Here is a 22,359-nt window from a genome sequence, read left to right on the forward strand (position 1 = left end):
TGTGAAGAAAAAATGAGGGAAATCTTGCATATCCAAGGAGGCCAATGTGGGAACCAGATCGGGGCTAAGTTCTGGGAAGTCATATGCGATGAGCATGGAATCGACAACACTGGAAAGTATAACGGTGACTCCGATCTCCAGCTGGAGCGTATCAATGTCTACTACAATGAAGCCAGTGGCGGTAGGTATGTCCCTCGCGCTGTTCTCATGGATCTTGAACCTGGCACTATGGACTCCGTCAGATCCGGTCTTTTCGGCCAGATCTTTCGTCCCGATAACTTTGTCTTCGGTCAGTCTGGTGCTGGCAACAACTGGGCCAAGGGTCATTATACCGAGGGAGCTGAGCTCATTGATTCTGTTCTAGACGTTGTCAGAAAAGAGGCGGAGAATTGTGATTGTTTGCAGGGTATCTTTCAACCCTATAACTTTTACCCTCTTTTCCGGATATATTTTATTCGGTTTTACATTAAATTTCTCGTATTTGTCCTTTTTTTTTTTCTTTTTTGCTTTCTAAAATTGGGTCTGTTCTTGATCTTGGGTTCATTGAGCCGATAGCATTTTTGCAGTGCAGATTATATGTTCTCTTTTATACCTATCGAACGTTACTATTTCAAAGTAAAATTGTTAAAAATAAGAAACAAATTGTTTAAATCGTTGAAATTCTTTCGTTGTCTTGATTGGAGGAATTGAATTTCATCTTCACCTGTCTTGCTTTGAAGTGACTGTGGTTGCAATATGGTTGGTTTGTGTTTGTATAGATAACATTTGTTGCAAGCGTCGTCCTCTATAATTCCATTTAACTTGATTATCCAACACATTTTATTACGTTTCCTGCAATTATGTTTAATATCAACCTTGTCTATGGTTGATGTTGACTGGCTTTGTTACTTCGTAGTCTCAGAAAGTTCACCAGAAAGGGGGTGGGAAAGGAAAACGGACATGTCTGCTTTCGTATCTCACTTTTATGTGCCTTTGCGCAGGTTTTCAAGTTTGTCATTCATTGGGTGGCGGTACTGGATCTGGAATGGGAACCCTTCTTATTTCCAAGATCAGGGAGGAGTATCCAGATCGCATGATGTTGACATTTTCGGTCTTCCCTTCGCCCAAGGTATCCGATACAGTTGTTGAACCATACAATGCTACCCTTTCTGTTCATCAGCTTGTTGAGAATGCTGATGAATGCATGGTGTTGGACAATGAAGCTCTTTATGACATCTGCTTCCGCACCCTCAAGCTCGCCACTCCTACCTGTAAGTTTTGATTTGTCATTCCAAATGCCTAGTTTATTTTTTCATATTTGTTTCTGTGGATTGGGTTATAACTGGTATTTCCTTCCCACACTTCTTCAAAAACATTTATTGGCTCCTTGCAAAGGAATCAATTTCCCAAGTATATACGATCTGCCCATCAATTGATTCTTCTTTTAACTTGTCTCAGTTGGTGACCTTAACCACCTCATCTCTGCTACCATGAGTGGTGTTACATGCTGTCTACGGTTCCCTGGACAGCTGAACTCTGATCTCCGTAAGCTGGCGGTTAACCTTATCCCTTTCCCTCGATTACACTTCTTCATGGTTGGCTTTGCACCCTTGACATCCAGAGGATCACAGCAGTATAGGAACCTGACTGTTCCTGAACTGACTCAGCAGATGTGGGATGCCAAAAACATGATGTGTGCTGCTGACCCACGCCATGGGCGTTACCTAACTGCTTCTGCAATGTTCCGGGGTAAGATGAGCACTAAGGAGGTTGACGAACAAATGATTAATGTCCAGAATAAGAATTCGTCATACTTTGTTGAGTGGATCCCTAACAATGTGAAGTCTAGCGTGTGTGACATCCCACCTAAGGGTCTGAAAATGGCATCTACTTTCATCGGAAATTCAACTTCGATTCAGGAGATGTTTAGGAGGGTTAGTGAGCAGTTTACAGCTATGTTCAGGAGGAAAGCTTTCTTGCACTGGTACACTGGTGAGGGAATGGATGAGATGGAGTTTACGGAAGCTGAGAGCAACATGAATGATTTAGTTGCAGAGTACCAGCAATACCAGGATGCAACTGCTGACGACGAGTATGAGGAAGGAGAGGAAGAAGAAGAGGAAGCTGCTTGAGTGAATAACGATATGTATATGTTTCTTGGGTGATGTTTATGTTGTCAAATCAAGATTGACATAACATAATATGTATGGTTGTTGTGGGTTCTTCCTTGTATCTTTGATGGATTGATTTCTTGTGTCTCTGCATTTGCTTCCAAAGCTTATGATGAATGATAAGATTTGAAGGACATATTTTTTGTCAAATACTATTTCTTTTTATATTTAAGAAATAAAACTTAATTTTTTTGAAGTGATGTTAAGAATTTGTAGTTCTAAAGCCAACTAGTCATTCAAATTCTCATTAACTATTAGAATTTCAATTACAATGCTTCTTTACAACATAAAATGAATAGAAGCTAAAGATATACGAGAACTAAAAGTGGCTGTGGCAGAAAAGCTGAGCTGGGTTCATAAAAACAAGTTCAAAGAGTAAAAAATCACACACCATCAAACTAAAGCTGGCTACATAACAGCCTAAATGAAATAACCTTCATGTACTGGTTATGTCCCGGAAAACCTGAAGCCGATTCCTCCTCGATGAAACAGTGTTTGCTGATGCGTTATATCCACCCTTCACACCAAATGATTCTAGCTGTTGAGTTATATTCTCAATATGATGCTTAGAACGATCAGGATGTTGATAAATTATGTTGGAATTCAGATTTTCATCATTGAGAAATTCATCCTTTTCTTCCTCTTCAACCATGTCTGCCCAGGTTTTCTTATTCGGTGCAGCATCTGCCGGTTTTTCCATTCCGATTTCTGATTCATCTTTAGAAGAAACCAATGGTTCTACATTAAGACTTTGCACAGAATGAGTAGTCACACTGCTTGATAGATTGCTAAATGAACCGCCAAAGGATTCTTCAGTCCATCTTGCCCTTCTTTGATCTCTATTATTTAGCCATGACAAAGAGTTTCTTGGCTGAGTGAATAGAACTCCAGATAAGCCTTCCTGAGCTTCCTCTTCCCCTAGGCCAACTGCAGAATAGTTTTCAGACTTCGCATTACTTGAACTAAGTGGTTCTTCTTTAAGTTTCTGGATCGAAGGTGAAGGCACACTTTCAGTGGTTGCAGTTTGCTCAAAAGAGAGCTTCCGAATCGAATTTCTAACTGTATCTTCTCCCCATCTTCCTCCTCTCCTCTGATCTGCAGTGTTGAAACCCCATGAACATCGTCTTGGTTGGGTTAACAAAACTTTTTCCGAGTTCTTCCTACTGGCTGCCAAGGAAGCATAAGTGTTTTTATTAGCAGAACCTACTTCTTGTCCAGCTGAATACCTCCAGCTTTCCTTCAGCTTGCTGCTGGAATACACAGACCCTTCACTCGGGCTTTCGAAATAGGAGCCTTTTCTCCACTTATCACTCAACATGGTTTGTGGAGAACATTGCAAACTACCTTTCAGTCCAATGGGTGTGCATTGTGAACTTGTTGTGTCATCATATCCAGACAAGTTACCATTCTTCTCAATACACCAAGGGATATTATCACCATTTCTAGGAAGGAAAACGCTAGCTTCCTTCAAACTTCTATCCCTGCATGATGTCAAACATCTTCGAGTTGCATTCCCTTTTTCCGGTTCCTGTGCCCCTGCCGGCTCTAACTTTGACTGCGTTTCTACTTGCATAAGAATTTCCATAGCACGTTCATATGATTTGGAGTAAGATTCATCCATCTCTTCAGTTCCAGCTGAAACTTTAACATCCTGGAGCAGTGATTTCGCTTCACCGAGCCTATTCATGTGCATCAAGCATATTGCCAAGTTGCATTGCTTATTCTTATCTGGTTCCAGAGACAAAGCTTTTCTGTGATGATACAAACTCAATGTCAAATACATGTATATACACTTTTAAAAAATATAAACATAGCACACCATACTATACCTGTAATGTTGTTCAGCAATTCCATAATTATGTTGCTGGAGATAGGCCCAGGCCAAATTCCCTAGTATCCTATAAAACATAAGATAGATTTGAAGAAAATATGAGTTGAAAGGATGAGGAGAATAAAGGGTAGGAATGCATGTAATATATCCCACCTTGATTTCTCTTGTTCAATAGTAATCTGAATCTTCTTCCCTTGAGATCTTGCAATCTTTGTCTTCTTCCCACCGAAAATGGTTCCTTCTTCGATGTTCCTCAGTTTGTTCTGAAGGATTTCAATCTCTTCATCAACCCTTCCAGACCTCTGCAACAACATATCATCATAATATTATTTCTCTGAAATTTTCAAAATCCTCTTGTATCTTCATACATTTCCATTCACTCCAGTTAGCTATGGCATTATGATCCTTAATCTGAACTACTCATTAATCTGCACTCAGTTTACTAACAAGCAAATGAAAACTAAGCTCAACAGAAACAAATAAACATTTGAAGATAAAGATTGGCATGGTACCTTGTAGAGTTCAACAAGGACATTATCAAGAGACTCCTGAGAATCATAAGGGCAAAGATGCCGGAAAGATTTGATTGCCTCAATAGCCTCATCAGATCTATTCAATTGTTTCATCACAACAGCCATGTCTTTCAATGCACTATCAACACGATCTCCAGCATTAATGGCTGCCCAGAACAGGGAAACGGCCTTACTGGGATCCTTGTCTACCAACTGTGCACCCAAAATCCAAAAAAAAAAAAATTAAAAAAAGAGCAACGTAAGTTCACATGGAATTCTAAAGCCTAAACTAGTAACCTGTAAGGTCACATGCAACTTGGATTTCCAGTTATACGGCCAATGGGGGAAACAGAAAGAAACAAGAAAAAAGGAATTGGATCATCTCAGATACCAGGAAAATTTAGGGGATTCACCCATGCAAAAGAACCAGTAATCAAGAAAATATCCAGGAAACAGTAAGAAGAAAAATGGAAGGAAAAAGATAATATCATTTACGATATTGATAATGGGAAATGGCGTAATTAACCTGGACGTGCTTTGCCCTGCCATAAGGAGAATCAGAAGCTGGCACTTTGTGAATGACATGAAAGCAATCGCCATTGTTGGCAGGCGAAATTCTTTTCCTCTCTGACATTGGCAAGACGGTGGTGGACTGTATTTTCTTCCATGCAGGCGGCTGTGGGGTCAAGAAACCCCTCGCTGGACAGTGTTTGTCGCTTGACCACATCGATTATCTGTTTTTTCTCACCAAAATCTCCAAACCCTTTTCAAGATTTTCCAAGAAAGTGTTTCTATCAGTCGAAAAGAAGGATTTTCGATCAATATACTAACGCTACTATTACTATTGTAAATAAAGGAAAAGAGTCTATTAATTTGGATCAATGCTGTTGAGTATCTCTTCAATTTTCTCTTGTGGTGGGATTTAGGGAAGGGAAAGCCACTTTATCTCTTGATAGTTTCTGTCGATACTTTGATAAAAGATTCCCGGAAACATTTAGAAACTGAGAGAGAAAATTGAAAGAGAAAAAGTGTGAAGACGGTGATGATGATGATAATTCGTTTTGGGAGGAGAAATCGGATGACAATCAAAAAGGAAATAGCCGTTATATAATTACTAGCCGTTGGGGTTTTACAGTGGCTTTCACTTACTTTTTACTGGGTTTTTATGGCATAATACCAAGTTTAGCCCTAATGTTTAACTCTTTTGTCATTTTGATCCTAAAATTATTTTATCATTTTGACTTTTAACTTTCAAATTTTAATAAATTTAATTTTTTTTAGTAAAAAACTTACTGAGCTATTAAAATTTTAATGGCAGCCATATGATAATCTATGTGGTAGTCCTGCGCTATACTTTATAAAATTTAAAAAAGTTTATACAATTTTCTTTAAAAATATTTATGTTGATAATATGAGCTGCCAGATTAATGTGATTAAACTTTTAATAATTCTGACAAAAAAAAAACTTTTAAAGGTTCAATAAGTTTATCATGTTCAAAAAATAATAGTTTGATTAAAATTTAAAAATTAAAGATCAAAATAATCCAAAGGAAAAATAAATAAATCTAAAGTAATAAAATTATAAAACATTATGAGCTAAATTTATTATTATGTCTTTTTTATTTTTTATTTTTTGATAATTTACTTTTTACTTGTTTATTATTTCTTTTCTCTCATTCTAATCTCTTTGGAATTTGAATCTCAATTTGAAACATTTTTAGGTCACCTTGATTTTATTGAAAAAATAAAATAAAACTTTAAAAAATTAAAAATTTAAACTATATAATTTAAAACTATCAAATTTGAGCAGGAGAGTGATTCAACCTAAAGTTTTGTATAAAAAAGCTAATCCCACTTATTGATTATGTGTAACGCCCCCTTACCCGAGACCGTCGCCGGAGTCGAGCACGAGGCATTACTAAACTTATTTGAGCACTTAAACAAATTCGGATAAGCTGTCCAACTGCGTCATAGTTGCTTAAAAATTCATATCTCGAGTTCTGAAACTCAAAATCCAATTCCGTAAATTTTTCCTGAAACTAGACTCATATATCTATCTACTAATTTTTTTCTAGAATTTTTGGTTGGGCCAATTAGTACAGTTTATTAGTTAAAGTCTCCCATGTTTCAGGGTTCGACTACTCTGACCTTTGTGTATTACGAATCAGATATCTCCCTGTACAGAGCTTAAATGACTATGTAGTTTGTTTCTAATAAAACTAGACTCAATAAGGAATCTGTACATATAAAGCATGACTTCTAATTATCTTTTTAAAATTTATGGTGAATTTCCAAATTCAGAACAGGGGATCCAGAAATCGCTCTGGCCCTGTTTCACAAAAATTTAAGCATCTCATAAAATATAGATCATATACCTGTTTCGCTTCTTCCATATGAAAATAGACTCATCAAGCTTCGATTCCATAACTTATTCATTATTTAATTCCATTTCTACTATTTTTAGTGATTTTTCAAATTCTCATCTCTATTGCTGTCTGAATCTATTTTATGGTAAATTTTACCTATTTCATGGTTTCCATGGATTAGCTAGCAATTTGACATACATAACACCAAATATGATCATGATTAGCCATTCCAATGGCTAATCATTACCAAGCATTTCCATACCACTCAATAACCATATCATAAGACCATATATGCAAAATGATTATAATGCTATACATGCCATACTCAAAATATACAAGCCATTATGCCAAGATGGTATACGAATAGTGTGAGTGGGCCTCCGACCGTTCCCGATTTCCGAGCTAGCTTGTCAAAACTATAAGGAATGAAAAGGAGGGAGTAAGCATAAATGCTTAGTAAGTCCATATGAAATTAATAAGCAATTACCAACATGCTTTTAAGATAAAACACCACAATTGTACAATTTCTAATGATTTTCTAAAATCAGAACAGGGGATCTCGAAGTCATTCAAACTCTGTCTCACAACAATTTAAATATCTTATAACATAAAATCCAATTGCATGCACCGTTTCCTCTATATGAAACTAGACTCATCAGGCTTTAATCTCATATTTTATTCAGCCCTTAACTCAATTTCCACAATTTATGGTGAATTTCAAAAGTTACACTACTGCAGTAATCCAAAACTGCCAAGGCCATATTTATTCATTCACCACTATTATTCACTAAATCCATACAATATCATTTCATCCATCATGGTAAGAACACATAATTATGCTTCATAAGCATAGATCCATAATCTCAATGTCATCAAGTATCAAGAACTTATTCCAAATCGTGTCATTTTCATAGTATTCACCAATTCTTAATCTTTTCGGGCCATTTTACATTTTTGATCATAATCAAATTAGGGAACAATTACGGAATTGAGTACCTCATTATCACAATGCCATAGTAAAATTATGGTCTTGCACATAGTCACATATCACATACCGAGGCCATAGCCCAGCCATGGTCTTATACGGATCACATATCACACTGATGCCATATCCCAGATATGGTCTTATACAGTAGCACATATCACACCGATGCCATATCCCGGATATGGTCTTATACGGAAATCACATTTCACATGCTGCCATGGTCCAACCATGGTCTTTTCCATCAATTCGTCTTAGTCACTGAATGAAAGTACTCAAGTCCGTTGTTCCATTTAATTTGTACTTTTATTCAAATATCATTTTACAATTATCACAGTTTAATGACATTTTATATACAATAATATACTATATCATTCATGAAATTTTCATTTCAAAACATTAAATTACACATTGCATTATTAAAAATCATATGAACTTACCTCGATATAAAATATTAGCAATCGAGCCTATTCCTCGTAAACTTTATTTTTCCCTCGATCACGACTTGAATCTCGTTTCTCTTTATCTATAATATAAATTATTTCTACTCATTAGCATTTATTTGATTTCTACTTCACTTCACAATTTATGTTGTTCAAATTTCGAAATTACACTTTTACCCTAAAATTTACAATTTTTACAATTTAGTCCCTACTCAATTCACCCATCAATTGAACTAATTTTTTCTCAATTAACACTTTATTTTATCATTATAAATTATTTCAAAACCTTTGATATTCTCAATTTCAACACCAACATCTAATTCACAACTTTTTCACAATTAGGTCCTAAATACCATTTTCTATCAAAATGACTTAATAAAACAACCTTAATATGAAATTAGAACTTCAATTTCATAATAATTCATCATATACTACCCTTACTCAGCCAGGGTAACTTCCAATTTCACCCACCAAATCAAAAACTAATGAATTAGATGATTGGACCTAATTGTAAAAGTCACCAAAACATAAAAATTACTAAGAAATAGTAAAAATTGAACTTACATGGTGTAAAAATATGAAAAACCAGCATAGGAGACCTGGTACGACGTTTCTGGCTGAGAAAGATGAAGAAAATGTCTAGATTTTTCAATTACATCATTATTTAATTACTAACTTTTATGCTATTTCCAATTTTGCCCCTTGTTCACATTGTTTTCTTGCTTATTTCATACCCAAACCGTCCAGCCATTAACCTTTGGGTCTAATTGTTCTTTAAATCCATCTTTTTAAATACTTAAGCTATTTAATCACATCTCACAATTTTACAATTAGTTCAATTTAGTCCTTTTCACCTAATTAACTACCGAAATCTTAAAATTTCTTGACGAAACTTTAATACTAACTTATTTACACTCCATAAATATTTCTAAAAATATTTATGGCTCGGTTTATGAATTCGAGGTCTCGATACCTTGTTTTAGACCCAATTTACTTATTAAATTCTTTTCTCTCTTTTTTTTTTACACAAAATTCACTAATTCAAAATTCTTCTAAATTCACACTTGACTCATAATTATTAATTTATTAAATTTTTAAACATACTTGTCGGATTTAGTGATCTCAAATCACTGTTCCGATATCACTGAAATTTGGGCCGTTACATTATGAATGTGTAAAAATAACTCAACTCATATTTTAAAAGAATAAATTCTTTAAAAAAAACTATTTTTTTCGTTCAACAATTTTTCTATAAATTTAACCTTTAATATTTACTCATTTTATCATTTTGGTCCATAAATTTTTATCACTTTGAGTTTTAATCTTCAAATTTTAATCAAATGACTTTTTTTTGGATGGAAAAATTGATTAATTTATTAAAATTTTATTAACATTAATGTGAGCACTTGCATGATAAACCACATATAATTAAAAAAATTAAAAAAAAATTCAACAAACTTTAAAAAAGTTTATTTTTTGGAAAATGTATCCATTCTAATAGTGAAGTATGTATAAATTGTCATACTAACTACCATATCAATACCATTAAAATTTTAACAATTCAATCAATTTTTTGTCAAAAATAATAATTTCACTAATTTTTAAAAGTTAATGGCTGACGTGACCCCAAAAAATAAAAACTGAAATGGTAAAATGGATAAATATTATTGACTAAATTTATCTTTATACCTATTTTTTATACTCAAACCTAATTTTTTTGAAAATTTATACCTATATATTTAAGTAAGCTCCAAAGGATCTTCTACCTACAAGACATAAGTCACACACTCACCACGTTTCTTTCTTTTTTTTCACATTTTATAAAAGTAGCTAATTTTCAAATTTGGCCCTTCTAATATGTTTAAATTTGATATTTAATCTTTATACTTCAATTTCTAACATATAAAAGTGGCTAATTTTTAGTTTTGGTCACTTTAATATGCTTAAATTTGAGATTTAATCCTTATACTCTGATTTCTAACATATTTTGGTCTTTATATTTTTATAATATTATTAATTAATTTAATATTTTTATAATGTTATTAACTAGTTCAGATAGTTAATATTATTAACTTTTCAATTAAAATATTACATGATTATATATATGACTAACTTTTTATCCTTGCGATGTATAATTTTTTTAAAATTTTAAAATTTTTTTTATCTCAACCCATTGATTGATTGAATAAATGAAATATTATTGATAAATCTTCGTAATCTATGTTTAGGGTTTTTATATAGTGCTTAAATAATTTTAATTTTTACAACATATTAAAAATATTTTATACTAATTTTATTCTAATTTTGATATTAATAGTAATTTCTTTAAACATGTTTTAAATTAAATATTTTATTTTTTTTATGATTTAAATTAATTCTTTTAATTCTAATTGAAAATAGAACCATTTTAACTATGTTATTTAATAATTTAAATATGTATTTATTATATTGTAAACATATTATAATTAGTATTAAAAATGTTTAAAACAATATTTATAAAGTATTTTAGGTGTGATATTTTAATCATATAAAATTAATATTTTTACACTTCTTAAAACCTTGTATTCTAATTCCGATCTTAAGTGAATTTTAAAGTAAACTTTAGTTTAAACAGTTTTGAATTTTAATCTTAACTGTTATAACCTTTTTTTTTTAATTTAAATAAATTATTTTAATTCTACTTTAAAAGAGTTTTAATGTTTTAAACTATATTTAAATTTTATCTTTTATGGTATTAAATTATTATTTAACTTATGAGTTTTAAGTTTTTTTAGGTAAAGAATCGGATTGTTTTTATAAATAATAGTATAATATTAAATTGTATTTTTTGTATTTAAAATTATTATAAAATTGTCAAAATCACCTCATCACTATTTATTTGAATTTATTTAAGTTCATTTTTCTATATTTTATTTTGTTCAAATAATAATATTTATCTCTAATTTATATTAAACTTATAAATAATATGAATAAATTTTATAAATTAAAATATATAAAATTATTTAAATAAGATTAGTTATAAACCGGTGTTTGAATTGAATGTTTATTAAGTAAAATTCTATTAATATCACTAATTACATAATTATATATATGTTAACATATAATCTTTTGTAATATCTAATTATCGAATATAAGATATGGTATTTCAAATATAATTATTTGTCACCAATTTTAATTAATATTATCAACGGATAAATTTATATATCAATCAATATATGAACATTATATGATGGTATAATGGTCAAGAATATTCATCGCTCAGATGTGGGTTGAGTTCAAGTCGTGTTGTGTATTTATTGCTCAGATTTTACCCTTGTATTGTAATTAAAAAAATAAAAATAAACATGGATTAATAAATCAAACTAAATTTCGAGCGTATTATCCTTACAGTAGCGTCTTGGTCATTTTCATTTTCCTAAACAGTAATGACACGTGTTATCTTATTATTCGATAAAACGAAACTGAGGATTTCATTTTATAGAAGTCAGCAATTCCGAATCAAATTACTAGACTGAAAGAAAAGGACAGCGAAAGGCGGCGATACCGTCCAAGCTGTGTAATTCCTAATTCTTTTTTTCTTTCATTTTTAAATTTAATTTCACTTTCTTTCTATCTCATATAGAACTTTATAAAATTAAAAATCTGATATTTCCATAATAATATTTTGAATTTGTTGAAGATTCTGCTTTGCACTTTATTGAATATATTGAAATTTTCCTTCTATTTGTTGGGAATTTTTTTGTCATAAATATGAAGATTGAAGGCGTGGATGTATTTTGTGTACTGGATTTGGCGTTGACTAATGATATTAATATCAAACTTTTGCGATTGGTTTGGAATGCCTGTGGTCAATGTTTTCTCTTACAGGTTTCTTTTGCTGCAAAGGTAATTTTTATTTTAGGGTTTTCAGGGAGGCTAAATTAGAATGCAAATTTTGGCTGAATGATGTACCAAAAGTTAAGTTTCTTTATGATTAGTTCCTTTTGTTTAAGTAATTATGTATACAAATATTATACTGTGGCTTTTTTCTACTATTTTTGCTGATTTTAGACATTTTTGTTAACGGAATATTTTTCAGAATCATACGATGATTGTTTATTTCTATTTTTTGTTATTTCTATTTTTTGTTTATTGTATCTTAGAGTTGTGTTTGATCTGGTGTCTTATAGTTTTCAGTTTTTGGCCCTTGGAAAAGACTTTGGAGGAGAGGAGTGGATCCGCTGGTCCGTTTTGGGCTAGCTTTGTTCATCTAACAACGGCACTAAGGAGAGAACCTTGTGAAAAAATTAGAAGGGGCAAAGAGTGTATGCAGGCTTTTCCTAAATTCTTGATTGCATCCCCTTCATTTCACGGTGGTCGTGGTGCCCTACCTTCAGCTGGTGGGCATCCCGCGGATCTTACTTACCTTGCTGGTGGTGGGTGCTGATACAAGCATCTGTAAAGCTGTGAGTGGAGCTATAGTGTTTTATTGTTGTTTTAGGAATTAGGACTACTTTTATACAGATGGTTACTGTGAAATGGCTTGAATATAAAAGCTTTCTAGCGAAGAATGGAAAGTCTAAGCAGCTAGAAGATTCTTTCTCGTTTCTTCAAGGTTAGTTATTACTTTGTCTTTGTTTTTGTTTTCTTCTCTCTTCATTTATTGAATTCAATGGAGAAAATATCTGAAAGAAAAGCGTTCTCGGAGAAAATCAATATGTGATTGTCAGATTTTGATGCTTTCTACTCGTAGTTACATATGTTTTTAGAAGGTACGATGTAAAATAAAAGACCTTGAATCTAGTAATTTTTGGCTAATATGCAGTATTTTAGTGTATAAAGGCTTGCTTCTTACCCTAGAAGCAAAAGTCAAATTCTTTATTGATTAGCATTATTTATGATGTATGCATGTCCCATGCATTTTAGTTCCTCTTGAGAGTAGGAGTCTAGTAAGCTTAATACAGTTGCTGCCCTTCATCAAATTAGGCGGCATGCTAATGTTTGGCATTTTCCCATACAGCATAGCTTCCTAGATATCTAAGCGAATAGATATACAATTCCATTTACATTGGAATAAAGAACAGAATTTTCTTCTTAATCTGGTGCACAAATAGATGTTATAGCTATATAATTTTAGAACAGGCTGAAAGGGTGAGTTGTTCATTGGACTCTTAGGATATTTATATATATATATTTTTTCTCCAATCTTGTTTTGAAAATCTTCAGAAATTTTTTCAGGTATGAATTTCCCTATTTACTGCTTCGGTAGCCAATCTATTGAGGAAGACACTTCATTTGAAGGTATTTCATGCATCATTGAGGAAGAACAAAATATATTGGATGCTGTTCTGCTATCTCAGGTATAGAACAAATGTAAAGCATACTTGTTGAGGTCTATCTATCACCTTTATTCATCTTTCTTGTTACTTTGGCAGTGGGAAGATCGGATGTTGAAAGATTGTTTCAAGTATGATGTGACAACCTCAGAAATTAAAGTATTATACCTACCTGTTTCTATCTTCTTTTCTTTTCTTTTCCTTTTTTTCTGTAAAGTTGGAATTACTGTAGTACACATAATTTCTGTGTTGCATTATATAGGTTGTTACTGGAAAGATGAAGTTTCTTTGTCAACTGAATGAAGGGCAGATAACAGATCATCTTTCGAAATCTGAGGGCAATACACTCCATGAATTGGATCCTTTTGCGTTTGACTGTGTGAAACACCAAGAGGAACTACTTTTTTGTCTTGCCAACAGTAAGAAGGCAAAATCTGAGCTTATTCCTTCAGCTTCTGGTATTGCTTAACTTTTGACTGTAAGTTTAGTTCCTGTGTGAAGATGGTATATATACCCATATTATCAATATTGTGATATATGCTCAAAACTATTGTCTGGAAAAGAAATTTGTTTCCTTCTAATCTTTTCTTTCAACACGAGGGACCTAGAGTGTTTAGGGTCTTCCACGTAACAGATATACTAGAAATGTGTAAATGTTGCTTGAATACTTGGATCCTCATTGACTTGGGTGTGGCGTCCTTATATCAAGTCTGAACCACGTTCCCCGTGAATGAATTGTGTATCTACCTTGATAACAGCCATGTCAATCTTCATTAGGTTTCAGTCCCTTCTTTTGTTCATGATTTTCCAAGAAAGCTTCTATTTTTGTGGCATTGGAGTTCTCTTCCTGTATTTTAAGCCTCAATCCATCATATTTTAGCGTGCTTTGGTAAGAGAACAAGAAAATATTGAAATTTACAGTTATGTAGCCCAAGAAGACCAGTAGACTTCCCTTTCTGCATCCCTGATCTTAATGGCTGTTATATTTATTATAGGTGATAAGATATGTCAACGTAATCAGTCAGTTTAAGTTATATTCTTCTAATCCTTGTGCACTGGTTTTTAGGTAACCCCTATTGAATATGGTCACGTCTATCTGGTACCTTGCGCCTCAAACAGACTTTATCGTTTCCTCGATGCAAGATCCACTGAAATAATCACAAGGCTTGCTGCAGAAATTAATAACCAATCATTTCGCATATTCTACAATTGCTATATACCTAATCGTTCTGGTGTATATTTTGAGGTATGAATTCAGTTCTGGTTCTTCTATTTTGCTTTATATTTCATGTTATTGTTGAACTCACAGATTGTTTTGTTGTTTTGCCTTCAAAGTTCGAGGATTATATTTCTAAATATTTCTTACCTTCATCTAGTTATGTCTCTCTCTCTGGTTACTGATAAGCAAATTTAGTTACTAAAAGTTACCACTGAGACTTAGTTCTTTTTGTTTAATGTTTTGGATACTTCCACTCTTGGTTGTAAGCGGTGGTTCTTTCAGTCTTGAGGATGATCACTGCACTGTCAAATCGATGTTTGCATGTTTCTTCTTTTAGTATCTATGTACGTTCTTTGTACATGATGCATGCTTATAGCTATCATGGTTCTCTTATTTGATGTTGCAGGCTTGCTACTTCCCTCACCCTTTACCTGTGGAGTTCAGGCCTGCAGGTACTTTATTTGGTGCTAGTGGTAGGAGAGGGATTCACATATGTTCTATCATAGACTATCCTATTAAAACCCTCTCTTTCCAGACCACACAAAATCTCAAAATACTGGCTGCAGCTATTTCTGAGATATGTTTTCAGTTAGAGGAAAAGAACATTCAATATAATCTGATGATTTCTGATTCTGGCAAAAAGATTTTTTTGTTTCTTCAGGTAAGTAAGTTTGTTCATAGCTTGTAGATCTATCTCCTACTGCTGAAACTTGATCTTATTAGTTTTATTGCGCGCACACACATTTCATTGTTATAGCTAAAATGGAGACTGTGTAGTTAGTTATTTCTACCTTGTCTAGGCTGTTGTTTTTTAAAATTTTAGTTTAGTCGTGCAATTTTTTACTTTCAGTTATAGTAAAATATTCAATAGTTTTAAATTTTGAAAATATGTAATTGAAATTGATTAATCAAACATCCATCTAACTCTGTAATGCCAAAGCATGACATGTCATATATAGCAAATAAAAACATGCTATGTGTCCATATAAGGTCACATAAAAAATGGGGTGCACTGCCTTGTAATAGATTATAGCCTAAAAGGTTGAAAGATTCCACATTTATGATGTGGTATGGTATGGACCTGTACATTTTTATTAAGTATTTTTAGAAAACATCATACTTGGACCAACAGAGTAAATGGGATGTGCAAAATGAGGAGTGAAGCAAATATGTCCTATATTAGTATTACCCACTAAAAACATCACTTGTCAATATAATTCCATGTGATGGGTTATAGTCTAAATAGGGAGGAAAATTACACTAGTGATGTGGCAGTATATGGACATGTGGCAAATTTTTATTAGTTATTTAAGAACATAATATATTTACCTATCATGGGATCTGCAATACTAGCAGGAAAGCAAAGTTTTGATATCATTAACTGGACAGGCTTACTGGTTGTCACATCAAATTATAATAGTTAATTTTAAGCATGATAGTGTACTGCAGCATCTGTAGAGCTTTATATGTAGACAATCATCATTTATGAAGAACAAGGAGACAGAAAATGTAAAACAGAACAGCCTTATGAGTGTATGATTTTGTCATCTTTAATTTCAGAACATAACAGTCTAGATTGTGGTAGGTTTGTTTTATCAAATTTGATGTCAAATTGGAGGATTCAATATTGTTGAAAACTCACCGTCCATCCAACAGAAAACTTGTGCAGCCTCTCATGCCATCTCAGCCTGGGAATGTGGGGGCTACTTCTTGTTCAGGAATAGATACCAATTTGATCAAGTTACTGAGGATGCCATGATTAATAGACTGAGCAGTTTCTCCCTTGACGATAACGATTTTGAAGCGGTGAAGCAGCTTTGTTGCAGAATTGCCAGTAAATTTGATGTTTGATCTAAAAGTTTTTAAATGCATGTTTATATATTGTGGAATTATGTTGCCACTGGAATCTTGTTTTTCTCCTATTGCCTATTGGGAACTGAGGCTTGTAGTAGGGGTTGACTTGTTTGTTTATGAGGATGACAGGATCAAATGCTATATTTGGAAGTTGTTTTGCTGATCAGGATGGCTTTTATTTTGCTGATAAATGGAGAAATCAGTTGAAGTATTTGAAGGATATAAGAAAAGAGCTTTACATTACTACTTGTTCAATATAATTAATATAGCATTTGGAAAAGCTTGCACGAAAACTAATTCGCACCCTTGATTTCAAAGTAATGTTGTATTTTATCTCTAGGTACGAAGTGAGATCAACTAAAAATAGAAGATAAATTTTGTTCACATTAAGTCTTTTGAGTTTGGTCCCAAAAGTAAAATACTATTTCTGGTATGCTAAGAAAAATACAAAAATAAAATGACCAATATTGTTTAATCTGATAAACTAAATTATCTAATACTCCCTCTCCAGCTGGTTTAAAATTTTCTCCTTTGCCAACTTCAGTCAACCTCTCAAAAGTGTCGTTTTGCTCTATCAAGAAGAACCAGGTCACGAGCAATAAAAATTGCAGCTTAACTTCAATAAATGCTTGAACTTGTAGCAATACCCATTCGGCCAACTCAACAGGCTTGCCACCGTAGCATGCGAAATAGGGCCGGTAAGGAATAGTCATTCAAGGCAACCAAACATTTTGTGAGTTCCAATTCTAATTCACCGTCACATTTATGCAGCGAAAGTACCCCTTCCGTTCCATTCTAAATCACCATCACAAGTTTAAAAAGCCGCCGGGGGGGGGGGGAACTGAAAATTCCAGCATTGCATTTAGGATGTTATTTTTACAGAACAAAACAAAAACCATGCATGCTCATAATACAAAAGTAAAAACCAATTAAATCATTGAACATTAACGTGATTTATATCATTTTACTGCATACTTGGGAAGGAGCTTACACCAGGAAACTCTTCAAGCTTAATACAACAAAAATAAAAAGAATTTTCAGCTACTAGTAGTTTTATATTGTAAAGGAATACAATTACCAGCTCTTCAACTGTCCGTTATTAGACAAGCTCACCATGAGAGTTCGATGCCCCTAAACCAGAGTTTCCATCAAACGGCCTATTTTCAGCTTCTTTAACTTCCAAATCCCTCAAGGCCTGACTGCTTGAGAAGGAATTATCCGTGGTGTTGGACCCAATCCATGCTTTATGAAGTTGCAACACATACTCCAAGTGCCATAGAACATCCCCCATTGTAGGCCGGTTCTTCCCCTCGTCTGCAAGGCATTTCTCTGCTATCTCTCCAAATTTCTCCATTGATTCTGCAGAATAGTTTCCCCTCAGATGAGGGTCAATAATGGTTTCAAGCGACTTTTGTCTCTGCCATTTCATTGCCCACTCTGCAAGATTTATCTGCTCTTTTGGCAAGCTGGGATTTATAACAGCACGAGCACAAACAACTTCGAACAACACCACACCAAAAGAGTAGACGTCAGATTTCTCGGTCAACTGTTGCCTGCGAAAATACTCAGGGTCTAGATATCCGAAGCTCCCCTTCACTGCAGTACTAACATGAGTATGCTCCAAAGAAGGACCAGCTCTTGACAGGCCAAAATCTGACATTTTAGCCACAAAATTTTCATCCAACAAAATGTTGGTTGTTTTAACATCCCTGTGAATAATTCCCCGCTCTGCTCCTGTATGAAGGTAGTGCAGTCCCCGGGCAGCACCAATGCATGCTTCTAATCGTTGCTTCCAAGTCAATGGCGGGACATCATTTCCAAACAGATGACTCCTAAGAGTTCCATTTGCCATGTATTCATAGACCAAGATCATCTCATTTTGTTCATCACAGAATCCAATCATGGAGACCAAATGCCTATGTCTAAGCTTTGAAAGCATCTCAATCTCAGTATGAAATTCAGCAAGCCCTTGCTCAGATTGTGGATTTGCTCGCTTTATGGCTGCAAGAGTGCCATCTCCAATCTCCCCTTTAAATACTTTGCCAAAGCCCCCTACACCAATCACTAAACTTTCATCAAAATTATTTGTTGCTGCCCGAATCTCAGCAAGCGTAAATTGCCTACCAACTCCAGTGGAGGCCATAGATCCATTTAGATTTTGAAGTCTAGACGATCGCTTGGCATTGGCAGAGCTATTTAAAATAGAACCGTTGAGGAATAATGGTCGCCACCCAGCATTACTGTTGTTTTTCGTGTCACCTGATTCTTTTCCTCGTTTTTTGCAGAAACAGCATACACGCGTAACAGCAACTGCAAGAATGGCAACAGTAGCTACACCTGCAGCAATTCCCACCCAGAGAACCCAGAACCTTGAAGCATGACTTGAAGTTTTTGTTGAATTATATCTCTGCACATGGGCAAGGTTTCCATTTCGGCTAAGCTTGAAAATCTCCAGCCCATTCAAGAGAGCATCGGTGCCTGAAGCACCAGCTGCTGTGTCAGGACCGAGCTGAATCCAGAGGGTGTCGATTTTTGAAGAGACCGCATCAAAGTAATCCTGATGATAAGCTTTATTCATTCCACCTGCCTTCACAAAAAGGTCATAATTATTCGCAGCAGTCCGGTTGTTTATGTAGATTCTGAAAATCCTAAGGCTAGGCTTATCAAATACCAGCTCACAGAAGTGTAGGCGGACTAAGTAATCAAAATCGGGATCCACTTCAAACCTCCATGACATATTGAACCTTTTCTCCAAGACTTGGGTGTTAGACATGCTTCTTGCTGTTTCATACACAAGAAGAGGAGCCACTGAAGAGTCATTTGTAGAAGCATAGGTAACATTAGAACTGTTATTTATTTCAGAACCTGCATTTGCTGTGATCATATATCCAGAATCCACATCCCATGCTCTCCAATAATCGGAATCCTCATTGGGGTTAATCTCCGGACCCCCAACATTCAACCTATACATAGTTTCAATTCCCCTTCCACTTAGATTCAGGTTCACATCATTTCCACCCACTTTACTGACAGAATCAGCGAAAAGTTTATCAGTCATAGGGATCATCTCTATGGCATTAATGAAACCAAATGATCCTTTTGTCGGGGTGAACTCAATCACAAGTGAATTCGAATTGATGGGTAAAATATACTCTTTAACCAAAGAGAACGAGCTGAAATTGCTCCCAGAACTCTGGAGGTACAAATTCTTGTGTGCAATCTCACCGACAACATTAACCTGTGCTAAGAGTTTCAGACCATTTGCCGCAACATCGAAAGAAGATTCATTTACATTATGGTCCTCGAAGGAGAAGGGACAGAAATGAAGCCTCAAGAAATAGTTCCCTTGGATGCCATAAAACGTGTAGTTCAATTCATCACCGAAAAGCCGAGCAGATCTGTAGAGTGGAGAAAAGATTGTATCACCACTTAGTGCAGGAGTAGTGGAAACAACACCAGGAGAACTAAGGGTGAGATTGTTATCAGGAGCCAAGTCACCAACCCATTTTCTACCCTCCACATTCACACTGGAATTTGTACCACAATTTATCAGAAAAGACTTTGTCTGAGCTTCACCGCTTCTAAAAACTGCACATAATACAACAAGGAGCAAAGGCAACAACTCCCTGCCTTGGACCTTCCCCATTATCACACTCCCTTCCTCAAGAAACTAAACCCCTTTCTCTCTCTCTCTCTCAATTTATAATTTTCTCAAGAAAACAGCATGAACAAACCAATGCTAATAAAAGAAACAAGTGACTAAGCTTTTTTTCCCTTTTTTTCATCAAGCCTTTAACAGGACAGGAAGGAATTCATTCATCTACAAAATGTAACACAAAATAGCTGGGATTTATATCTCAGCAAGCAACTTGAACAACATGCATTCCCCTTTTGGAGCAAGAAACATCAATTTACCTCAATGGATCCAGTCTGGGTATTTGAGTTTTCCCCTTGAGAACCCCTCAAACAAAGCATAAAAACCTGCCAGAAAATTTTTCCTTGAAAAGAAACTTTTCTTGCCCAACTCAAAATGAAAGTAAGTAAGTAACCTTCCAGATCTGAACCAAGTTGAGCTGAAAATTAAAAGAAAAGAAAAGAAAGAAAAAACTTAATGGGCTGCAATGCAATGGGATTATGATTGGTAGAAAGATACCAAATCGGGTGAGCAGGAGGACTAAGACAGAAAATGTTAGGAGAAAATCAATTAAAGAAAAAATAAAAGAGTGATAAGGTTATCTGAGTAAGAAACTAGAACATGGGGTGTTGCTGGAAACAGATTGGAAAAGTTCGCTTCATCTCACCATTGTCTGCTCAATACAGACAAGACTCTGACATAATTAAATCTGCCAATTATTTTTTATTCTATTAATTTAAATTCAACAAATAATGATCGTTCTTTTCTAACTTGTGTAACTGTTGTTTCTTGCCGTTGTAACTGCAATGCAAATACAAGACCTAACGATGTCACTTCCTTTTCACCTTATACCGGTAAAACAGGAATACATATAATAGCAGTAAGGAAAGGGTTAAAATAAAATATAAATTATTTCAAATTCGAAAGACGTTTTTAACCTTAACATTGTTTTAATTCAATTACAGTGAAGGAATCTATTTTCAGCGCCGGGATTAAGGTAGTTTAAATATTGTATTAAGAACAAAAATATGAATCAGTTTAAATGATCACTCTAACCAATATTTTTGTTTGGGGGTTAAGAGTCACTGTAACGAATTCTGAATCAAGGTGATGTAAGAACGATACGCACGTTGAGGTCAGTGATGGCGAGAGTGGTGATATGGAGGCCAAGGATCATGGTTGCCGCTAGGACCACGCTGACCACCGTTCCCATCTCGGAGACTCGGACTCTCGTGGAACCGATGGCGGCCCCATCCCCAGGGATGTTAGTCCTTTGACGAATTTGACTCCCTTGAACCGTGATTTTTTCAAAGTCCTCCATGTTTTACTAATGTTTTAAGGTTAAAATTGTAATTTAGCTTCCAGTTTTCAAGGTTGTTTTATAAATAGTAAAATTAAACATAACATTGATATACTTTGTAATGTTATACATCAACTTTAACTTAGTATATTTGTATATATCAAATTTTAATTTTAATTTAATTTTTAGATTAAATTTATTTTTATTAAATTTATATGGCACAATTCTCCATTAAATCTTGAATAAATTACTGGAATAATATTTTATTAAATTAAAAAATAAACAAATTAAATTAAATTATTTTCAACTAAATTTAAAAAGTAATTTATGTGAATTAAATAATCATTTTCTCAAGTATATTTATTTAACATAGATGGTAATATAAAATGTAATTTACATAAAATTTAACAGGAAATTATATAACGTAAATCACGGGTAAATAAATTATAAAAATTTAATTAAAATTACAGTTTAATGGATACAAATTTATCGATTAATATATAATATTATAAATTATATCAAAGTTTACATATAAATTTACTATTTATCCTTCTTAAAATACGTTTTCATTAGATGGATGAATAAAGATGTCACCTGTAGTTTTGTACCTGTCCCTTCTCCTTTTGCCTAAAAGAAAGAAAGAAAAAATTATCTCGGCAACTATTTTTTAATAATCTTCTTAATTCGACTTTTACAGTAAAAATGTAATATGCCTTAACTCTCAATTTGTTTGAAATTTTTTATTAGGCTTGT

General features: G+C 33.8%; 3 protein-coding genes and 1 pseudogene across 3 annotated transcripts; 2 read left to right on the forward strand and 2 right to left on the reverse strand.

Moving 5' to 3' along the window:
• On the forward strand, nucleotides 1-2,280 carry LOC107941165 (tubulin beta-5 chain). Its single transcript, NM_001327446.1, is given in 3 exon segments — nucleotides 1-406; nucleotides 981-1,250; nucleotides 1,438-2,280. Coding segments are annotated over 3 exon segments (1,338 nt in total). The 5' UTR covers nucleotides 1-12; the 3' UTR covers nucleotides 2,112-2,280.
• Nucleotides 2,281-2,366: 86 nt separating this feature from the next.
• LOC107941164 (protein POLLENLESS 3-LIKE 1) lies at nucleotides 2,367-5,577 on the reverse strand. The gene is made up of 5 exons (XM_016874705.2): nucleotides 5,020-5,577; nucleotides 4,494-4,706; nucleotides 4,135-4,283; nucleotides 3,980-4,048; nucleotides 2,367-3,901 (listed from the first exon to the last, which is right to left on the reverse strand). Exons 1-5 carry the CDS (start codon nucleotides 5,218-5,220, stop codon nucleotides 2,587-2,589), a joined length of 1,947 nt encoding a protein of 648 aa, XP_016730194.1. The 5' UTR covers nucleotides 5,221-5,577; the 3' UTR covers nucleotides 2,367-2,586.
• A 6,287-nt stretch (nucleotides 5,578-11,864) lies between these two features.
• Nucleotides 11,865-16,669, forward strand: LOC107941159 (GDP-L-galactose phosphorylase 1-like; annotated as a pseudogene).
• On the reverse strand, nucleotides 16,472-21,044 carry LOC107941158 (probable receptor-like protein kinase At1g30570). The gene is made up of 2 exons (XM_041113306.1): nucleotides 17,751-21,044; nucleotides 16,472-17,513 (listed from the first exon to the last, which is right to left on the reverse strand). Exon 1 carries the CDS (start codon nucleotides 20,316-20,318, stop codon nucleotides 17,772-17,774), a length of 2,547 nt encoding a protein of 848 aa, XP_040969240.1. The 5' UTR covers nucleotides 20,319-21,044; the 3' UTR covers nucleotides 16,472-17,513; nucleotides 17,751-17,771.
• Nucleotides 21,045-22,359: the final 1,315 nt, after the last annotated feature.

The sequence above is a fragment of the Gossypium hirsutum genome, chromosome A05 (genome assembly GCF_007990345.1).
Source record: "Gossypium hirsutum isolate 1008001.06 chromosome A05, Gossypium_hirsutum_v2.1, whole genome shotgun sequence".
NCBI lineage: Eukaryota > Viridiplantae > Streptophyta > Magnoliopsida > Malvales > Malvaceae > Gossypium > Gossypium hirsutum.

Excerpts from the sequence above, each read along its gene's own strand:
- LOC107941164 (XM_016874705.2), bottom strand. The coding sequence starts at position 5,220 with ATGTGGTCAAGCGACAAACACTGTCCAGCGAGGGGTTTCTTGACCCCA. Across the intron at positions 4,284-4,493 it reads TCCTTGTTGAACTCTACAAG|AGGTCTGGAAGGGTTGATGA; the intron begins GTACCATGCCAA and ends ATGTTGTTGCAG. Across the intron at positions 3,902-3,979 it reads ATTGCTGAACAACATTACAG|AAAAGCTTTGTCTCTGGAAC; the intron begins GTATAGTATGGT and ends GTATCATCACAG.
- LOC107941158 (XM_041113306.1), bottom strand. The coding sequence starts at position 20,318 with ATGGGGAAGGTCCAAGGCAGGGAGTTGTTGCCTTTGCTCCTTGTTGTA.